The sequence below is a fragment of the Salvelinus fontinalis genome, chromosome 37 (genome assembly GCF_029448725.1).
Source record: "Salvelinus fontinalis isolate EN_2023a chromosome 37, ASM2944872v1, whole genome shotgun sequence".
In the NCBI taxonomy this organism is placed as follows: domain Eukaryota; kingdom Metazoa; phylum Chordata; class Actinopteri; order Salmoniformes; family Salmonidae; genus Salvelinus; species Salvelinus fontinalis.
In genome coordinates, this window is record NC_074701.1 from 3,740,076 (window position 1) to 3,758,980 (window position 18,905).

Sequence of the window (18,905 nt, forward strand, 5' to 3'; positions counted from 1 at the left end):
GATCTGGGTCCAGGCTAGTGAGATCAGATCTGGGACCAGGCTAGTGAGATCAGATCTGGGACCAAGCTAGTGAGATCAGATCTGGGACCAGGCTAGTGAGATCAGATCTGGGACCAGGCTAGTAAGATCAGATCTGGGACCAAGCTAGTGAGATCAGATCCGGGACCAAGCTAGTGAGATCAGATCTGGGACCAGGCTAGGTGAGATCAGATCTGGGACCAGGCTTACTCTCTCTGTCACAAGCACTCAATCTCCATTTTCTGAGACAACACTGAAATATGGTGCCTATACTGTCCTGTTGTTAATGTACTTTAATTAGGCATTGAAACTAATACATAACTTATATATTATTCAAAAGTTCAATAAACTGAGTGACCTAGCCTCAATCATAACCATCACACTAGAAAAAACATCAACTGGGTGATAACATCATATATATATATTTTTTTAAATTACTTATTATTATTATTATCCTTTAATCACACCAATGTCCTGATATCCAATTGGTAGTTACAGTCTTGTCTCATCGCTGCAACTCCCCTATGGACTCGGGAGAGGCGAAAGTCGAGAGCCGTGCGTCCTCCGAAACACAACCCAACCAAGCCACACTGCTCAATTAACCCGGAAGCCAGCCGCACCAATGTGTCAGAGGAAACACCATCCAACTGATGACCGGAGTCAGCTTGCAGGCGCCCGGCCCGCCACAAGGAGTCGCTAGAGCACGTTGGGACAAGGAAATCCCGGCCGGCCAAACCCTCCCGTAACCCGTACGACACTGGGCCAATTGTGCGTCGCCTCATGGGTATCCCGGTCACGGCCAGCTGTGACACAGCCTGGGATCGAACCCAGGGTTGTAGTGATGCCTCAAGCACTGCGATGCAGTGGGCAACAACATCTCTGAGACATCTGCGTTTCTGTGGAAACTTTTAGAACAGAGTGGAATAAGTAAGTAAATGAGTTATTGTAACCTCTGCCAGCTGAGGACGGCACTAAGAGCTGTTCCCAGACTGCCAACAGACACGTAATATATTAGCGTGACTCCAAAGCGCGGCATCAGAACGTATCAGGGTCAGCCTGAGCCCTCACAGCCTCTCACAGCAGACTTATCAACCAAGGTTAACAGGTAAAACAAGCAGAGAGAGAAGTAGCAGTGCTTTTGACCAGAGCCCAATGACATTCACATGCGCACTAGTACGCACACATGAATGCGCACGGGCACACACACACACACACACACACACACACACACACACACACACACACACACACACACACACACACACACACACACACACACACACACACACACACACACACACACACACACACACACACCACACTCTGCTGAATCACTCTACTCCCAGCATGCATTGCCAGACAGACAGCTGCACATCAAAGGCATGTTGATGAGCATCAATAAAGACTTGGAATTCAATTGTGCTTGACATTGGTCCCACCAAATTATTTCAGGCTGCTCTTCTTTCGGTTTTACTACAGATATCAACTCTTTAGGAAATATCTTGATTTAACAAACAAATCATAGCGCCATCGCTGCCGAGCATTCTAACGAAATGATCAAACAATCCAACGGAAATAAATCTAATATAATAATAATAATATAATATATAATATAATAAATCCCTGCCGCAGTTGAATAGTGAATGTAATGTATAATCCTGTTGTTTCCTTGGTTCTTCCTCCATTATATCTCCATGAGTTATGGACACAGAACAATACCTGGAAAAACCCTTCGACACATTCGTTTGATTATCTGTGAATGTCTTGCCATTTTGGTTTCTCCTTTAGGAAAATAACACTAAAAGTGTGAGTTTTCAAACTTTAGCCATGATTAAAACTGTCAAAAATACAGGCCATAAATTGTCTACAGTCAAACTTTAGTCATAATTAATCTGTCAAAATGTAGGCCATAAATTGTCTTCAGTCAAACTTTAGCCATGATTAAAACTGTCAAAATTCAGACCATAAGTCGTCTACAGTGCGGATAAAACTTTACCCCAAGCACAAAATGAATATATTTGATTAAAAAAACAGGTACGTATTCAACAATAACTGCAGTCCTAAAATCATGTCTTGGGATTGGGAGCCGAGAGCCGAGAGCAGGATAGAAAGTGGCTGTGTGTTTCTTGGACTCCTTTACAGCGTCAGTCTCTCTGCCAGACATGCCAGTGTTGTGTTCCCGTGTTTCAACATGTTAAAACCATCCTGGGATCCAACGGTCACCTCAGTCTCTGTGCCTGAAATGCCAATGTTGTGTTCACGTGTTTCAACATATTAAAACCATCCTGGGATCCAACGGTCACCTCAGTCTCTGTGCCTGAAATGCCAGTGTTGTGTTCCCGTGTTTCAACATGTTAAAACCATCCTGGGATCCAACGGTCACCTCAGTCTCTGTGCCTGAAATGCCAGTGTTGTGTTACCATGTTTCAACATGTTAAAACCATCCTGGGATCCAACGGTCACCTCAGTCTCTGTGCCTGAAATGCCAGTGTTGTGTTACCATGTTTCAACATGTTAAAACCATCCTGGGATCCAACGGTCACCTCAGACTCTCTGCCAGACATGTCAGTGTTGTGTTCCCGTGTTTCAACATGTTAAAACCATCCTGGGATCCAACGGTCACCTCAGTGTCGTGACAAGACTATCATTAATGTGATGACGGCTATTTTTACAAATCAATTAACTATGTTTAATTATACATAAACACCCACAGTATAGGTTGAATTGATTACTAACATAGTGCAATGAAAAGTCCCTAGTGGACTAACCCGATATGACAGCTTGTTACAAAATGAAAAGTCCCTAGTGGACTAACCCAATATGTCGGCTTGTTACACAATGAAAAGTACCTAGTGGACTAACCCGATATGACAGCTTGTTACACAATGAAAAGTCCCTAGTGGACAAACCCAATATGACGGCTTGATACACAATGAAAAGTCCATAGTGGACTAACCCGATATGACAGTTTGTTACACAATGAAAAGTCCCGAGTGGACTAACCCAATATGACGGCTTGTTACACAATGAAAGGGGTGGGGAAAGAGAGAGCGGGAGAGACAGAGAGTGGGCTTTTTGGTCTGTTCCAAAAAGTTCCAAGTGGCTAAAACCATTCTGGGATCCAATGGTCACCTCACAACCCTAAATCCCTTCTGAATTCTCCCTTTAAAGTTGAAATGCTAACCCTTCTACTTGTCTTAGGCTATTTCTCTGTTTCTTCTTCCTGGAGAGTTAGTAAACCTTGACCCTGGTGTTATACAGCAACCATCTTGAATGCAACAGGGTAATACACACTTAATGTCTTTGTAACAAAAAAAGCCCAGATTAAGAAATAACATGATGCCATTGATTAAAGATTGATTAAAGACAACACAAAGAGATCTGGGACCATGTTGGCAAGACAACACAAAGAGATCTGGATCCATAACATCCAGGACATGATCCACAACAACCAGGACATGATCCATAGCAACCAGGACATGATCCATAACAACCAGGACGTGATCCATAACAACCAAGACATGATCCATAACAACCAGGACGTGATCCATAACAACCAGGACATGATCCATAACAACCAAGACATGATCCATAACAACCAGGACATGATCCATAACAACCAGGACATGATCCATAACAACCAGGACATGATCCATAACAACCAAGACATGATCCATAACAACCAAGACATGATCCATAACAACCAGGACATGATCCATAACAACCAGGACATGATCCATAACAACCAGGACATGATCCATAACAACCAGGACATGATCCATAACAACCAGGACATGATCCATAACAACCAGGACATGATCCATAACAACCAGGACATGATCCATAACAACCAAGACATGATCCATAACAACCAAGACATGATCCATAACAACCAGGACATGATCCATAACAACCAGGACATGATCCATAACAACCAGGACATGATCCATAACAACCAGGACATGATCCATAACAACCAGGACATGATCCATAACAACCAGGACATGATCCATAACAACCAAGACATGATCCATAGCAACCAGGACGTGATCCATAACAACCAGGACATGATCCATAACAACCAAACACAATGTTTATTCTGCTAAGAGGACAGCTGTCTAAGTGAATGCGTCCCAAATGGCACCCTATTCCCTAAATAGTGCACTACTGTTGATCACGGTCCATAGGGCTCTGGTCTAAAGTAGTGCACTGACAGGGAATAGGGTGCCATTTGGGACTCACACATTCAAGCATCATTTCCCTGCCAGGGTTTCTCCCCAGAGGGAAAATAAAATCAGCTTTTTGAATTCAGTCAACTGGAGAAGGAGAGTCAGACACGCTGTGTGTGTGTGTCTGTGTGTACGTGTGTGTGTGTGTGTGTGTGTGTGTGTGTGTGTGTGTGTGTGTGTGTGTGTGTGTGTGTGTGTGTGTGTGTGTGTGTTCGTGTGTGCGTGTGTGTGTGAGTGTGTGAGTGTGTGTGTGTCTGTGTGTGTATCTGTGTGTATCTGTGTGTGTGTGTGTGCGTGTGTGTGTCTGTGTGTGTGTGTGTGTGTGTGTGTGTGTGTGTGTGTGTGTGTGTGTGTGTGTGTCTGTGTGTGTGTGTGTGTGTGTGTGTGTGTGTGTGTGTGTGTGTGTGTGTGTGTGTGTGTGTGTGTGTGTGTGTGTGTGTGTGTGTGTGTGTGTGTGTGTGTGTGTGTGTGTGTGTGTGTGTGTGTGTGTGTGTGTTGGTATATCCTTCATGAATCACCCTCTTCTGCTGACTTGTATTGGCCGTCTCCCTCGTTGATGCTGTTGGGAGTTTTCAACTTTCCCTTTTTGTTCTTCTCATCCTTCTTGTTTCCGTTCTTCACTGAGGAGAGAAAAACAAAAAATGTATTAGAAACAGGATATCCTCACTCAAAAGATAGATTTACACAGGATATCCTCAATCAAAAGATAGATTTACACAGGATATCCTCAATCAAAAGCTACATTTACACAGGATATCCTCAATCAAAAGCTACATTTACACAGGATATCCTCAATCAAAAGATAGATTTACACAGGATATCCTCAATCAAAAGCTACATTTACACAGGATATCCTCACCTCAAAAACTAGATTTAAACTGGATATCCTCACCTCAAAAGCAAGATTTAAACTGGATATCCTCACCTCAAAAACTAGATTTAAACTGGTACAAATCTGTCTCACATCTGAAAGCTCTTATCCCACTCTCATATAAACAGAGGACAGGTTAAAAGCTCTTATCCCCTCTCATATAAACAGAGGACAGGTTAAAAGCTCTTATCCCACTCTCATATAAACAGAGGACAGGTTAAAAGCTCTTATCCACTCTCATACAAACAGAGGACAGGTTAAAAGCTCTTATCCCACTCTCATATAAACAGAGGACAGGTTAAAAGCTCTTACCCCACTCTCATACAAACAGAGGACAGGTTAAAAGCTCTTACCCCACTCTCATACAAACAGAGGACTAGTTAAAAGCTCTTATCCCACTCTCATATAAACAGAGGACAGGTTAAAAGCTCTTATCCCCTCTCATATAAACAGAGGACAGGTTAAAAGCTCTTATCCCACTCTCATATAAACAGAGGACAGGTTAAAAGCTCTTATCCCCTCTCATATAAACAGAGGACAGGTTAAAAGCTCTTATCCCCTCTCATACAAACAGAGGACAGGTTAAAAGCTCTTATTCCACTCTCATATAAACAGAGGACAGGTTAAAAGCTCTTATCCCCTCTCATACAAACAGAGGACAGGTTAAAAGCTCTTACCCCACTCTCATACAAACAGAGGACAGGTTAAAAGCTCTTATCCCACTCTCATACAAACAGAGGACAGGTTAAAAGCTCTTACCCCACTCTCATACAAACAGAGGACAGGTTAAAAGCTCTTATCCCACTCTCATATAAACAGAGGACAGGTTAAAAGCTCTTACCCCACTCTCATATAAACAGAGGACAGGTTAAAAGCTCTTACCCCACTCTCATATAAACAGAGGACAGGTTAAAAGCTCTTACCCCACTCTCATATAAACAGAGGAAAGGTTAAAAGCTCTTACCCCACTCTCATATAAACAGAGGACAGGTTAAAAGCTCTTACCCCACTCTCATATAAACAGAGGACAGGTTAAAAGCTCTTATCCCACTCTCATATAAACAGAGGACAGGTTAAAAGCTCTTACCCCACTCTCACATAAACAGAGGACAGGTTAAAAGCTCTTACCCCACTCTCATATAAACAGAGGACAGGTTAAAAGCTCTTACCCCACTCTCATACAAACAGAGGACAGGTTAAAAGCTCTTACCCCACTCTCATATAAACAGAGGACAGGTTAAAAGCTCTTATCCGACTCTCATATAAACAGAGGACAGGTTAAAAGCTCTTACCCCACTCTCATATAAACAGAGGACAGGTTAAAAGCTCTTATCCCACTCTCATATAAACAGAGGACAGGTTTAAAGCTCTTACCCCACTCTCATATAAACAGAGGACAGGTTAAAAGCTCTTACCCCACTCTCATACAAACAGAGGACAGGTTAAAAGCTCTTACCCCACTCTCATACAAACAGAGGACAGGTTAATAGCTCTTATCCGACTCTCATATAAACAGAGGACAGGTTAAAAGCTCTTATCCCCTCTCATATAAACAGAGGACAGGTTAAAAGCTCTTATCCCACTCTCATATAAACAGAGGACAGGTTAAAAGCTCTTACCCCACTCTCATATAAACAGAGGACAGGTTAAAAGCTCTTACCCCACTCTCATACAAACAGAGGACAGGTTAAAAGCTCTTACCCCACTCTCATACAAACAGAGGACAGGTTAAAAGCTCTTATCCCACTCTCATATAAACAGAGGACAGGTTAAAAGCTCTTATCCCCTCTCATACAAACAGAGGACAGGTTTAAAGCTCTTATCCCACTCTCATATAAACAGAGGACAGGTTAAAAGCTCTTATCCCACTCTCATATAAACAGAGGACAGGTTAAAAGCTCTTATCCCACTCTCATATAAACAGAGGACAGGTTAAAAGCTCTTATCCCCTCTCATATAAACAGAGGACAGGTTAAAAGCTCTTATCCCCTCTCATACAAACAGAGGACAGGTTAAAAGCTCTTACCCCACTCTCATACAAACAGAGGACAGGTTAAAAGCTCTTATCCCACTCTCATACAAACAGAGGACAGGTTAAAAGCTCTTACCCCACTCTCATACAAACAGAGGACAGGTTAAAAGCTCTTATCCCACTCTCATACAAACAGAGGACAGGTTAAAAGCTCTTATCCCACTCTCATACAAACAGAGGACAGGTTAAAAGCTCTTACCCCACTCTCATATAAACAGAGGACAGGTTAAAAGCTCTTACCCCACTCTCATATAAACAGAGGACAGGTTAAAAGCTCTTACCCCACTCTCATATAAACAGAGGACAGGTTAAAAGCTCTTACCCCACTCTCATATAAACAGAGGACAGGTTAAAAGCTCTTATCCCACTCTCATATAAACAGAGGACAGGTTAAAAGCTCTTACCCCACTCTCACATAAACAGAGGACAGGTTAAAAGCTCTTATCCCACTCTCATATAAACAGAGGACAGATTAAAAGCTCTTACCCCACTCTCATAAAAACAGAGGACAGGTTAAAAGCTCTTACCCCACTCTCATATAAACAGAGGACAGGTTAAAAGCTCTTATCCGACTCTCATATAAACAGAGGACAGGTTAAAAGCTCTTACCCCACTCTCATATAAACAGAGGACAGGTTAAAAGCTCTTAATCCACTCTCATACAAACAGAGGAGAGGACATACAATGGAAAGCATTACTTTAATATTGTACTTAGTAAAACGCAGGGTATACTCTATGTATATTGGAATAGGTACATACCCCAGCCCCAGTCTACCCCTGCCGAGGCAGGACAGGTACATACCCAAGTCCCAGTCTAACCCTGCCGAAGCAGGACAGGTACATACCCCAGCCCCAGTCTACCCCTGCCGAGGCAGGACAGGTACATACCCCAGCCCCAGTCTAACCCTGCCGAGGCAGGACAGGAACATACCCCAGCCCCAGTCTAACCCTGCCGAGGCAGGACAGGTACATACCCCAACCCCAGTCTAACCCTGCCGAGGCAAGACAGGAACATACCCCAGTCCCAGTCTAACCCTGCCGAGGCAGGACAGGTACATACCCCAACCCCAGTCTAACCCTGCCGAGGCAAGACAGGAACATACCCCAGTCCCAGTCTAACCCTGCCGAGGCAGGACAGGAACATACCCCAACCCCAGTCTAACCCTGCCGAGGCAGGACAGGAACATACCCCAACCCCAGTCTAACCCTGCCGTGGCAGGACAGGACATACCCCAACCCCAGTCTAACCCTGTCGAGGCAGGACAGGTACATACCCCAACCCCAGTCTAACCCTGCCAAGGCAGGACAGGTACATACCCCAGTCCCAGTCTAACCCTGCCGAGGCAGGACAGGTACATACCCCAACCCCAGTCTAACCCTGTCGAGGCAGGACAGGTACATACCCCAACCCCAGTCTAACCCTGCCGAGACAGGACAGGAACATACCCCAGCCCCAGTCTAACCCTGCAAAGGCAGGACAGGTACATACCCCAGTCCCAGTCTAACCCTGCCGAGGCAGGACAGGTACATACCCCAGTCCCAGGCTAACCCTGCCGAGGCAGGACAGGAACATACCCCAGTCCCAGGCTAACCCTGCTGAGGCAGGACAGCATCATGCCCCAACCCCAGTCTAACCCTGCCGAGGCAGGACAGGAACATACCCCAACCCCAGTCTAACCCTGCCGAGGCAGGACAGGTGCATACCCCAACCCCAGTCTAAACCTGCCAAGGCAGGACAGGAACATACCCCAACCCCAGTCTAACCCTGCCGTGGCAGGATAGGTACATACCCCAACCCCCGTCTAACCCTGCCGAGGCAGGACAGGTACATGTCCCAATCTAACCCTGCCGTGGCAGGACAGGTACATACCCCAACCCCCGTCTAACCCTGCCGAGGCAGGACAGGTACATGTCCCAATCTAACCCTGCCGTGGCAGGACAGGTACATACCCCAACCCCCGTCTAACCCTGCCGAGGCAGGACAGGTACATGCCCCAATCTAACCCTGCCGTGGCAGGACAGGTACATGTCCCAGTCCCAGTCTAACCCTGCCGAGGCAGGACAGGTACATACCCCAACCCCAGTCTAACCCTGCCGAGGCAGGACAGGTACATACCCCAGTCCCAGGCTAACCCTGCCGTGGCAGGATAGGTACATACCCCAACCCCAGTCTAACCCTGCCGTGGCAGGATAGGTACATACCCCAACCCCCGTCTAACCCTGCCGAGGCAGGACAGGAACATACCCCAACCCCAGTCTAACCCTGCCGAGGCAGGACAGGTACATACCCCAACCCCAGTCTAACCCTGCCGAGGCAGAACAGGTACCTACCCCAGCCCCAGTCTAACCCTGCCGAGGCAGGACAGGTACCTACCCAACCCCCTCTAACCCTGCCGAGGCAGGACAGGTACCAACCCCAAACCCAGTCTAACCCTGCCGAGGCAGAACAGGTACATACCCCAACCCCAGTCTAACCCTGCCGAGGCAGGACAGGTACATACCCCAAACCCAGTCTAACCCTGCCGAGGCAGGACAGGTACCTACCCCAAACCCAGTCTAACCCTGCCGAGGCAGGACAGGTACCTACCCCAGCCCCAGTCTAACCCTGCCGAGGCAGGACAGGTACATACCCCAGCCCCAGTCTAACCCTGCCGAGGCAGGACAGGAACATACCCCAGCCCCAGTCTAACCCTGCCGAGGCAGGACAGGTACCTACCCAACCCCCTCTAACCCTGCCGAGGCAGAACAGGTACCTACCCCAGCCCCAGTCTAACCCTGCCGAGGCAGGACAGGTACCTACCCCAGCCCCAGTCTAACCCTGCCGAGGCAGAACAGGTACATACCCCAGCCCCAGTCTAACCCTGCCGAGGCAGGACAGGTACCTACCCCAGCCCCAGTCTAACCCTGCCGAGGCAGAACAGGTACATACCCCAGCCCCAGTCTAACCCTGCCGAGGCAGGACAGGTACCTACCCCAGCCCCAGTCTAACCCTGCCGAGGCAGAACAGGTACATACCCCAGCCCCAGTCTAACCCTGCCGAGGCAGGACAGGTACATACCCCAGCCCCAGTCTAACCCTGCCGAGGCAGAACAGGTACATACCCCAGCCCCAGTCTAACCCTGCCGAGGCAGGACAGGTACCTACCCCAGCCCCAGTCTAACCCTGCCGAGGCAGAACAGGTACATACCCCAGCCCCAGTCTAACCCTGCCGAGGCAGAACAGGTACATACCCCAGCCCCAGTCTAACCCTGCCGAGGCAGAACAGGTACATACCCCAGCCCCAGTCTAACCCTGCCGAGGCAGGACAGGTACCTACCCCAGCCCCAGTCTAACCCTGCCGAGGCAGAACAGGTACATACCCCAGCCCCAGTCTAACCCTGCCGAGGCAGAACAGGTACATACCCCAGCCCCAGTCTAACCCTGCCGAGGCACGTGTGAGGATTCCTGAACCGTTGAGTCATTGCAGCCACAGCTGCTCCTAATTACCAGCCAATAGCTTGCCCTGTCACTGCAGGACACTACCTACACCATGTGTGTCTGGCTATACGCATGTTCCTCTCTCTCATCCTATCACACGGCTGGATTTACACCTACCCTCGATGCCTGAACCAATCACTGAGCTGCTACTGAACGTGGTCTGTGATGCCGTAGAGAAAGATTTCAGCCAGAACACTAATATACTGATGTAATATACTGGAGAGAGTGGAGGGGCAGGCTGTGTGTGTGTGTGTGTGTGTGTGTGTGTGTGTGTGTGTGTGTGTGTGTGTGTGTGTGTGTGTGTGTGTGTGTGTGTGTGTGTGTGTGTGTGTGTGTGTGTGTGTGTGTGTGTGTGTGTGTGTGTGTGTGTGTGTGTGTGTGTGTGTGTGTGTGTGTGTCTGTGTGTGTGTGTGTGTGTGTGTGTCTCATGTCCCCACCTCCTAATTCAACCCTTTCCTCCCTGGAGGTTAATACCTCTCCTGTAATAGTGGCCACGTAGCCCTCCGAACACCACACAGAGGCTGCGTACCAAATCGCACCCTATTCCCTATCAGTGTTAGGGGTCCCTAGTCAAAAGTAGTGCACTATATAGGGAACAGCGTTTGGGAACGTTACTTTAAAAAAATAACTTGTTACGTTACATCGTTACTTCCTTTAAAAGTAATTGTTACGTTACTTTACTTCCATTAAAAGTAACTTGTTACGTTACTTTACTTCCATTAAAAGTAACTTGTTACGTTACTTTACTTCCATTAAAAGTAACTTGTTACTTACTGTGGAAAGTAACTCATTACATTACTTTTGCGTTACCAAAACCCTTTTTGAAGATGCCTCGCGCATGTTGGTCATTCTTCTGCTACTTCCTGAACAATAGAAAAGCCTCGACAACTCCTTGGCTTCCTAAGCCAATGACACGTCTTCTGGAATTCATCATTCTAACAGTCTAATAAATACCTTTTCATATAGCCCTATGCCTACCGCAAAAATATATATAATTTGATTGAGTTTATGAAGGTCTTTGGTAACATTAAGAAAATGTATTTCATGGAACACAATAGAGTGTTCAATTGGTTTTATTAGTTATATGTACAAACGGGGCGGAAATTGAACTAAACACACCACAATTCAAGTGTTGAAATCCATGAATTTATAAAGATCACAAAGATAATTCACTATTCACTCGTTAAAGGCTGGTTTTAAGGAACAAAAGGGTGCATTTTGGGACTAAAGACTAAAAACTCAGATTAACCTGCTGTCTCTCATCTACAGTATCTGTGGAGGGATGGAGGGATGGAGGGATGGAGGGATGGAGGGATGGAGGGGCCGAATGTTAAAGGGATGAAGGGGTGAAGGGATGGAGGGATGGAGGGGCCTAGGCTTAGAGGGATGGAGGGATGGAGGGATGGAGGGGTGGAGGGATGGAGGCTTAGAGGGGTGGAGGGATGGAGGGATGGAGGGGCCTAGGCTTAGAGGGATGGAGGGATGGAGGGATGGAGGGGTGGAGGGATGGAGGCTTAGAGGGGTGGAGGGATGGAGGGATGGAGGGGTGGAGGGATGGAGGCTTAGAGGGGTGGAGGGATGGAGGGATGGAGGGATGGAGGGGTGAAGGGCTGGAGGGATGGAGGGATGGAGGCTTAGAGGGGTGGAGGGATGGAGGGATGGAAGGATGGAGGGATGGAGGGGTGGAGGGATGAAGGGGTGGAGGCTTAGAGGGATGGAGGGATGGAGGGGTGGAGGCTTAGAGGGGTGGAGGGATGGAGGGGTGGAGGGATGAAGGGGTGGAGGGATGGAGGGGTGGAGGGATGGAGGGATAGAGGGGTGGAGGGGTGGAGGGATAGAAGAGTAGTGCTGGGCTCCTCTAGTAGACCTCTCTAAAGAGATGATTATATGTATTTGTCTCTCTCTGGTCATCACAGACTGATTTAGATGTGGATGGTGTTCCCTGAATCTCTGTCCTCAAGTCTTCTGGGTTCCCATGTCTGTGTGATGTGGGTGGTGTTCCCTGAATCTCTGTCCTCAAGTCTTCTGGGTTCCCATGTCTGTGTGATGTGGGTGGTGTTCCCTGAATCTCTGTCCTCAAGTCTTCTGGGTTCCCATGTCTGTGTGATGTGGGTGGTGTTCCCTGAATCTCTGTCCTCAAGTCTTCTGGGTTCCCATGTCTGTGTGATGTGGGTGGTGTTCCCTGAATCTCTGTCCTCAAGTCTTCTGGGTTCCCATGTCTGTGTGATGTGGGTGGTGTTCGCTGAATCTCTGTCCTCAAGTCTTCTGGGTTCCCATGTCTGTGTGATGTGGGTGGTGTTCCCTGAATCTCTGTCCTCAAGTCTTCTGGGTTCCCATGTCTGTGTGATGTGGGTGGTGTTCCCCGAATCTCTGTCCTCAAGTCTTCTGGGTTCCCATATCTGTGTGATGTGGGTGGTGTTCCCTGAATCTCTGTCCTCAAGTCTTCTGGGTTCCCATGTCTGTGTGATGTGGGTGGTGTTCCCTGAATCTCTGTCCTCAAGTCTTCTGGGTTCCCATGTCTGTGTGATGTGGGTGATGTTCCCTGAATCTCTGTCCTCAAGTCTTCTGGGTTCCCATGTCTGTGTGATGTGGGTGATGTTCCCTGAATCTCTGTCCTCAAGTCTTCTGGGTTCCCATGTCTGTGTGATGTGGATGATGTTCCCTGAATCTCTGTCCTCAAGTCTTCTGGGTTCCCATGTCTGTGTGATGTGGGTGGTGTTCCCTGAATATCTGCCCTCAAGTCTTCTGGGTTCCCATGTCTGTGTGATGTGGGTGATGTTCCCTGAATCTCTGTCCTCAAGTCTTCTGGGTTCCCATGTCTGTGTGATGTGGATGATGTTCCCTGAATCTCTGTCCTCAAGTCTTCTGGGTTCCCATGTCTGTGTGATGTGGGTGGTGTTCCCTGAATATCTGCCCTCAAGTCTTCTGGGTTCCCATGTCTGTGTGATGTGGATGATGTTCCCTGAATCTCTGTCCTCAAGTCTTCTGGGTTCCCATGTCTGTGTGGCTCAACTTTTCCATTCAGATTCATCACATGTATCACTATGGTTTAGTCCCAAATGGCCTCCTATTCCCTACATAGAGCACTTCTTCTGACCAGGGTCCATACTACATAGGGAATAGGGTGGCGTTTGGGAGGTTTCCTATGAATGTCTGGTTCACGTTACTTATCTTGACCTCGTCTGTCACGCCCTGACCTTAGAGATCCTTTTTATGTCTCTATTTTGGTTTGGTCAGGGCGTGAGTTGGGGTGGGCATTCTATGTTTTCTGTTTCAATGAATTTCTATTTCTACGTTTTGGCCGGGTGTGGTTCTCAATCAGGGACAGCTGTCTATCGTTGTCTCTGATTGAGAACCATACTTAGGTAGCCCTTTTTTCCCACCTGGGTTTGTGGGAAGTTGACTTTGTTTGTGGCACATAGCCCTTTAGCTTCACTGTTGTTTTGGATTGTTAATTGTTTTTTGTCGGCGTCGTTCTTAAATAAAGAAAATGTACGCTGCACCTTGGTCCTCCTCCTTCAACAGGTGTGACCTCGTCAGAGCGATAGCATCCGATTATCAGCAAGTGACTGACAATGTTAATCCCTAACAATACAGCGTCTGGTGTCACACGTACTAACATTTCAGTGAAACTTATGTTTCTAGGCTAGTTTCTCTGGCTGTAAAAACTGTACAACCGTCTTATTAAAGACTTTGGTGTCGTTTCAAAGATCCGTCTTTTGATTTCGCTGAGAATTTGGACGATAACATTTTTGGAAGACTCTTTTAGCCCAATCAAAATACCACAAAAAAAACCAACCAAGTTGTTTTTAAATGAATCATCAGAAGCAGAGACGACAAGTTGGCGCCAAGGTCATTAGAAGACTATAATAACGTTTGGTCTCTTTGCCAGCCTGGTGTTGGTAACGTCACCGTACAGTCTCTCTACACACGTATAGATGAGGGTCATTAGTAGAACCGTTGTTCATATACAGTAGTAGATCCACTGTTGTTGTTTAAAAGCTTCGTTAACATTTTACTAGTGTTTTTAGGATGGACTATATCTGCACCGACACGACCTCTTCAGCACGGGGACCATGTGTTCACCATACGCTACGGAGCTTGGGATTGACCTTTCAACTAAATAAACCTGCTGCTCTTGTAGGTCAGAGGTCAGACATGGGCACCCTGGGTAGTAACAGGAGACTCTACTAGGTCAGAGGTCAGACATGGGCACCCTGGGTAGTAACAGGAGACTCTGCTAGGTCAGAGGTCAGACATAGTCACCCTGGGTAGTAACAGGAGACTCTGCTAGGTCAGAGGTCGGACATGGGAACCCTGGGTAGTAACAGGAGACTCTGCTAGGTCAGAGGTCAGACATGGGCACCCTGGGTAGTAACAGGAGACTCTACTAGGTCAGAGGTCAGACATGGGCACCCTGGGTAGTAACAGGAGACTCTGCTAGGTCAGAGGTCAGACATGGTCACCCTGGGTAGTAACAGGAGACTCTGCTAGGTCAGAGGTCGGACATGGGAACCCTGGGTAGTAACAGGAGACTCTGCTAGGTCAGAGGTCAGACATGGGCACCCTGGGTAGTAACAGGAGACTCTACTAGGTCAGAGGTCAGACATGGGCACCCTGGGTAGTAACAGGAGACTCTGCTAGGTCAGAGGTCGGACATGGTCACCCTGGGTAGTAACAGGAGACTCTGCTAGGTCAGAGGTCAGACATGGTCACCCTGGGTAGTAACAGGAGACTCTGCTAGGTCAGAGGTCGGACATGGTCACCCTGGGTAGTAACAGGAGACTCTGCTAGGTCAGAGGTCAGACACGGTCACCCTGGGTAGTAACAGGAGACTCTGCTAGGTCAGACATCGGCACCCTGGGTAGTAACAGGAGACTCTGCTAGGTCAGAGGTCAGACATGGGCACCCTGGGTAGTAACAGGACACTCTGCTAGGTCAGAGGTCAGACATGGTCACCCTGGGTAGTAACAGGAGACTCTGCTAGGTCAGAGGTCGGACATGGGAACCCTGGGTAGTAACAGGAGACTCTGCTAGGTCAGAGGTCGGACATGGTCACCCTGGGTAGTAACAGGAGACTCTGATAGGTCAGACATGGTCACCCTGGGTAGTAACAGGAGACTCTGCTAGGTCAGACATGGTCACCCTGGGTAGTAACAGGACACTCTACTAGGTCAGACATGGTCACCCTGGGTAGTAACAGGAGACTCTGCTAGGTTAGAGGTCAGACATGGGAACCCTGGGTAGTAACAGGAGACTCTACTAGGTCAGACATGGTAACCCTGGGTAGTAACAGGAGACTCTGCTAGGTCAGACATGGGAACCCTGGGTAGTAACAGGAGACTCTGCTAGGTCAGAGGTCAGACATTGTCACCCTGGGTAGTAACAGGAGACTCTGCTAGGTCAGACATGGTCACCCTGGGTAGTAACAGGAGACTCTGCTAGGTCAGAGGTCAGACATGGTCACCCTGGGTAGTAACAGGAGACTCTGCTAGGTCAGACATGGGCACCCTGGGTAGTAACAGGAGACTCTGCTAGGTCAGAGGTCAGACATGGGCACCCTGGGTAGTAACAGGACACTCTGCTAGGTCAGAGGTCAGACATGGTCGCCCTGGGTAGTAACAGGAGACTCTGCTAGGTCAGAGGTCGGACATGGGAACCCTGGGTAGTAACAGGAGACTCTGCTAGGTCAGAGGTCGGACGTGGTCACCCTGGGTAGTAACAGGAGACTCTGCTAGGTCAGACATGGTCACCCTGGGTAGTAACAGGAGACTCTGCTAGGTCAGAGGTCAGACATGGTCACCCTGGGTAGTAACAGGAGACTCTGCTAGGTCAGACATGGTCACCCTGGGTAGTAACAGGACACTCTGCTAGGTCAGACATGGTCACCCTGGGTAGTAACAGGAGACTCTACTAGGTCAGAGGTCGGACATGGTCACCCTGGGTAGTAACAGGAGACTCTACTAGGTCAGAGGTCGGACATGGGCACCCTGGGTAGTAACAGGAGACTCTGCTAGGTCAGAGGTCGGACATGGTCACCCTGGGTAGTAACAGGAGACTCTGCTAGGTCAGACATGGTCACCCTGGGTAGTAACAGGAGACTCTGCTAGGTCAGAGGTCAGACATGGTCACCCTGGGTAGTAACAGGAGACTCTGCTAGGTCAGACATGGGCACCCTGGGTAGTAACAGGAGACTCTGCTAGGTCAGACATGGTCACCCTGGGTAGTAACAGGAGACTCTGCTAGGTCAGACATGGGCACCCTGGGTAGTAACAGGAGACTCTGCTAGGTCAGAGGTCAGACATGGGCACCCTGGGTAGTAACAGGAGACTCTGCTAGGTCAGACATGGTCACCCTGGGTAGTAACAGGAGACTCTGCTAGGTCAGACATGGTCACCCTGGGTAGTAACAGGAGACTCTGCTAGGTCAGAGGTCAGACATGGTCACCCAGGGTAGTAACAGGAGACTCTGCTAGGTCAGACATGGTCACCCTGGGTAGTAACAGGAGACTCTGATAGGTCAGAGGTCAGACATGGTCACCCTGGGTAGTAACAGGAGACTCTGCTAGGTCAGAGGTCAGACATGGTCACCCTGGGTAGTAACAGGACACTCTGCTAGGTCAGACATGGTCACCCTGGGTAGTAACAGGAGACTCTGCTAGGTCAGAGGTCAGACATGGGCACCCTGGGTAGTAACAGGAGACTCTACTAGGTCAGAGGTCAGACATGGTCACCCTGGGTAGTAACAGGAGACTCTGCTAGGTCAGACATGGTCACCCTGGGTAGTAACAGGAGACTCTGCTAGGTCAGACATGGTCACCCTGGGTAGTAACAGGAGACTGCTAGGTCAGAGGTCAGACATGGTCACCCTGGGTAGTAACAGGAGACTCTGCTAGGTCAGAGGTCGGACATGGTCACCCTGGGTAGTAACAGGAGACTCTGCTAGGTCAGTGATCAGACATGGGCACCCTGGGTAGTAACAGGAGACTCTGCTAGGTCAGAGGTCAGACATGGTCACCCTGGGTAGTAACAGGAGACTCTACTAGGTCAGAGGTCGGACATGGTCACCCTGGGTAGTAACAGGAGACTCTGCTAGGTCAGACATGGTCACCCTGGGTAGTAACAGGAGACTCTGCTAGGTCAGACATGGTCACCCTGGGTATTAACAGGAGACTCTGCTAGGTCAGAGGTCAGACATGGTCACCCTGGGTAGTAACAGGAGACTCTGCTAGGTCAGACATGGTCACCCTGGGTAGTAACAGGAGACTCTGCTAGGTCAGACATGGTCACCCTGGGTAGTAACAGGAGACTCTGCTAGGTCAGACATGGTCACCCTGGGTAGTAACAGGAGACTCTGCTAGGTCAGAGGTCAGACATGGTCACCCTGGGTAGTAACAGGAGACTCTGCTAGGTCAGAGGTCAGACATGGTCACCCTGGGTAGTAACAGGAGACTCTGCTAGGTCAGAGGTCTGACATGGTCACCCTGGGTAGTAACAGGACACTCTGCTAGGTCAGAGGTCAGACATGGGCACCCTGGGTAGTAACAGGAGACTCTGCTAGGTCAGAGGTCAGACATTGTCACCCTGGGTAGTAACAGGACTCTCTGCTAGGTCAGAGGTCAGACATGGTCACCCTGGGTAGTAACAGGAGACTCTGCTAGGTCAGACATGGTCACCCTGGGTAGTAACAGGAGACTCTACTAGGTCAGAGGTCAGATATGGTCACCCTGGGTAGTAACAGGAGACTCTACTAGGTCAGACATGGTCACCCTGGGTAGTAACAGGAGACTCTGCTAGGTCAGAGGTCAGACATGGTCACCCTGGGTAGTAACAGGAGACTCTAGTAGGTCAGAGGTCAGACATGGTCACCCTGGGTAGTAACAGGGGACTCTGCTAGGTCAGAGGTCAGACATGGTCACCCTGGGTAGTAACAGGAGACTCTACTAGGTCAGAGGTCAGACATGGTCACCCTGGGTAGTAACAGGGGACTCTGATAGGTCAGAGGTCAGACATGGTCACCCTGGGTAGTAACAGGAGACTCTGATAGGTCAGAGGTCAGACATGGTCACCCTGGGTAGTAACAGGGGACTCTGATAGGTCAGAGGTCAGACATGGTCACCCTGGGTAGTAACAGGAGACTCTACTAGGTCAGACATGGGCACCCTGGGTAGTAACAGGACACTCTGCTAGGTCAGAGGTCGGACATGGTCACCCTGGGTAGTAACAGGAGACTCTGCTAGGTCAGACATGGTCACCCTGGGTAGTAACAGGAGACTCTG

The 18,905-nt window shown here is 48.6% G+C and overlaps 1 protein-coding gene across 1 annotated transcript in view; it reads right to left on the reverse strand.

Moving 5' to 3' along the window:
- Nucleotides 1–18,905, reverse strand: part of cpxm2 (carboxypeptidase X (M14 family), member 2) — a 128,749-nt gene that overhangs the window by 107,181 nt on the left and 2,663 nt on the right. The window contains exon 2 of the mRNA XM_055901702.1: nt 4,766–4,867. Within this exon, the coding sequence (XP_055757677.1) occupies nt 4,766–4,867 (102 nt within the window). The remainder of the gene's footprint in view (nt 1–4,765; nt 4,868–18,905) is intronic.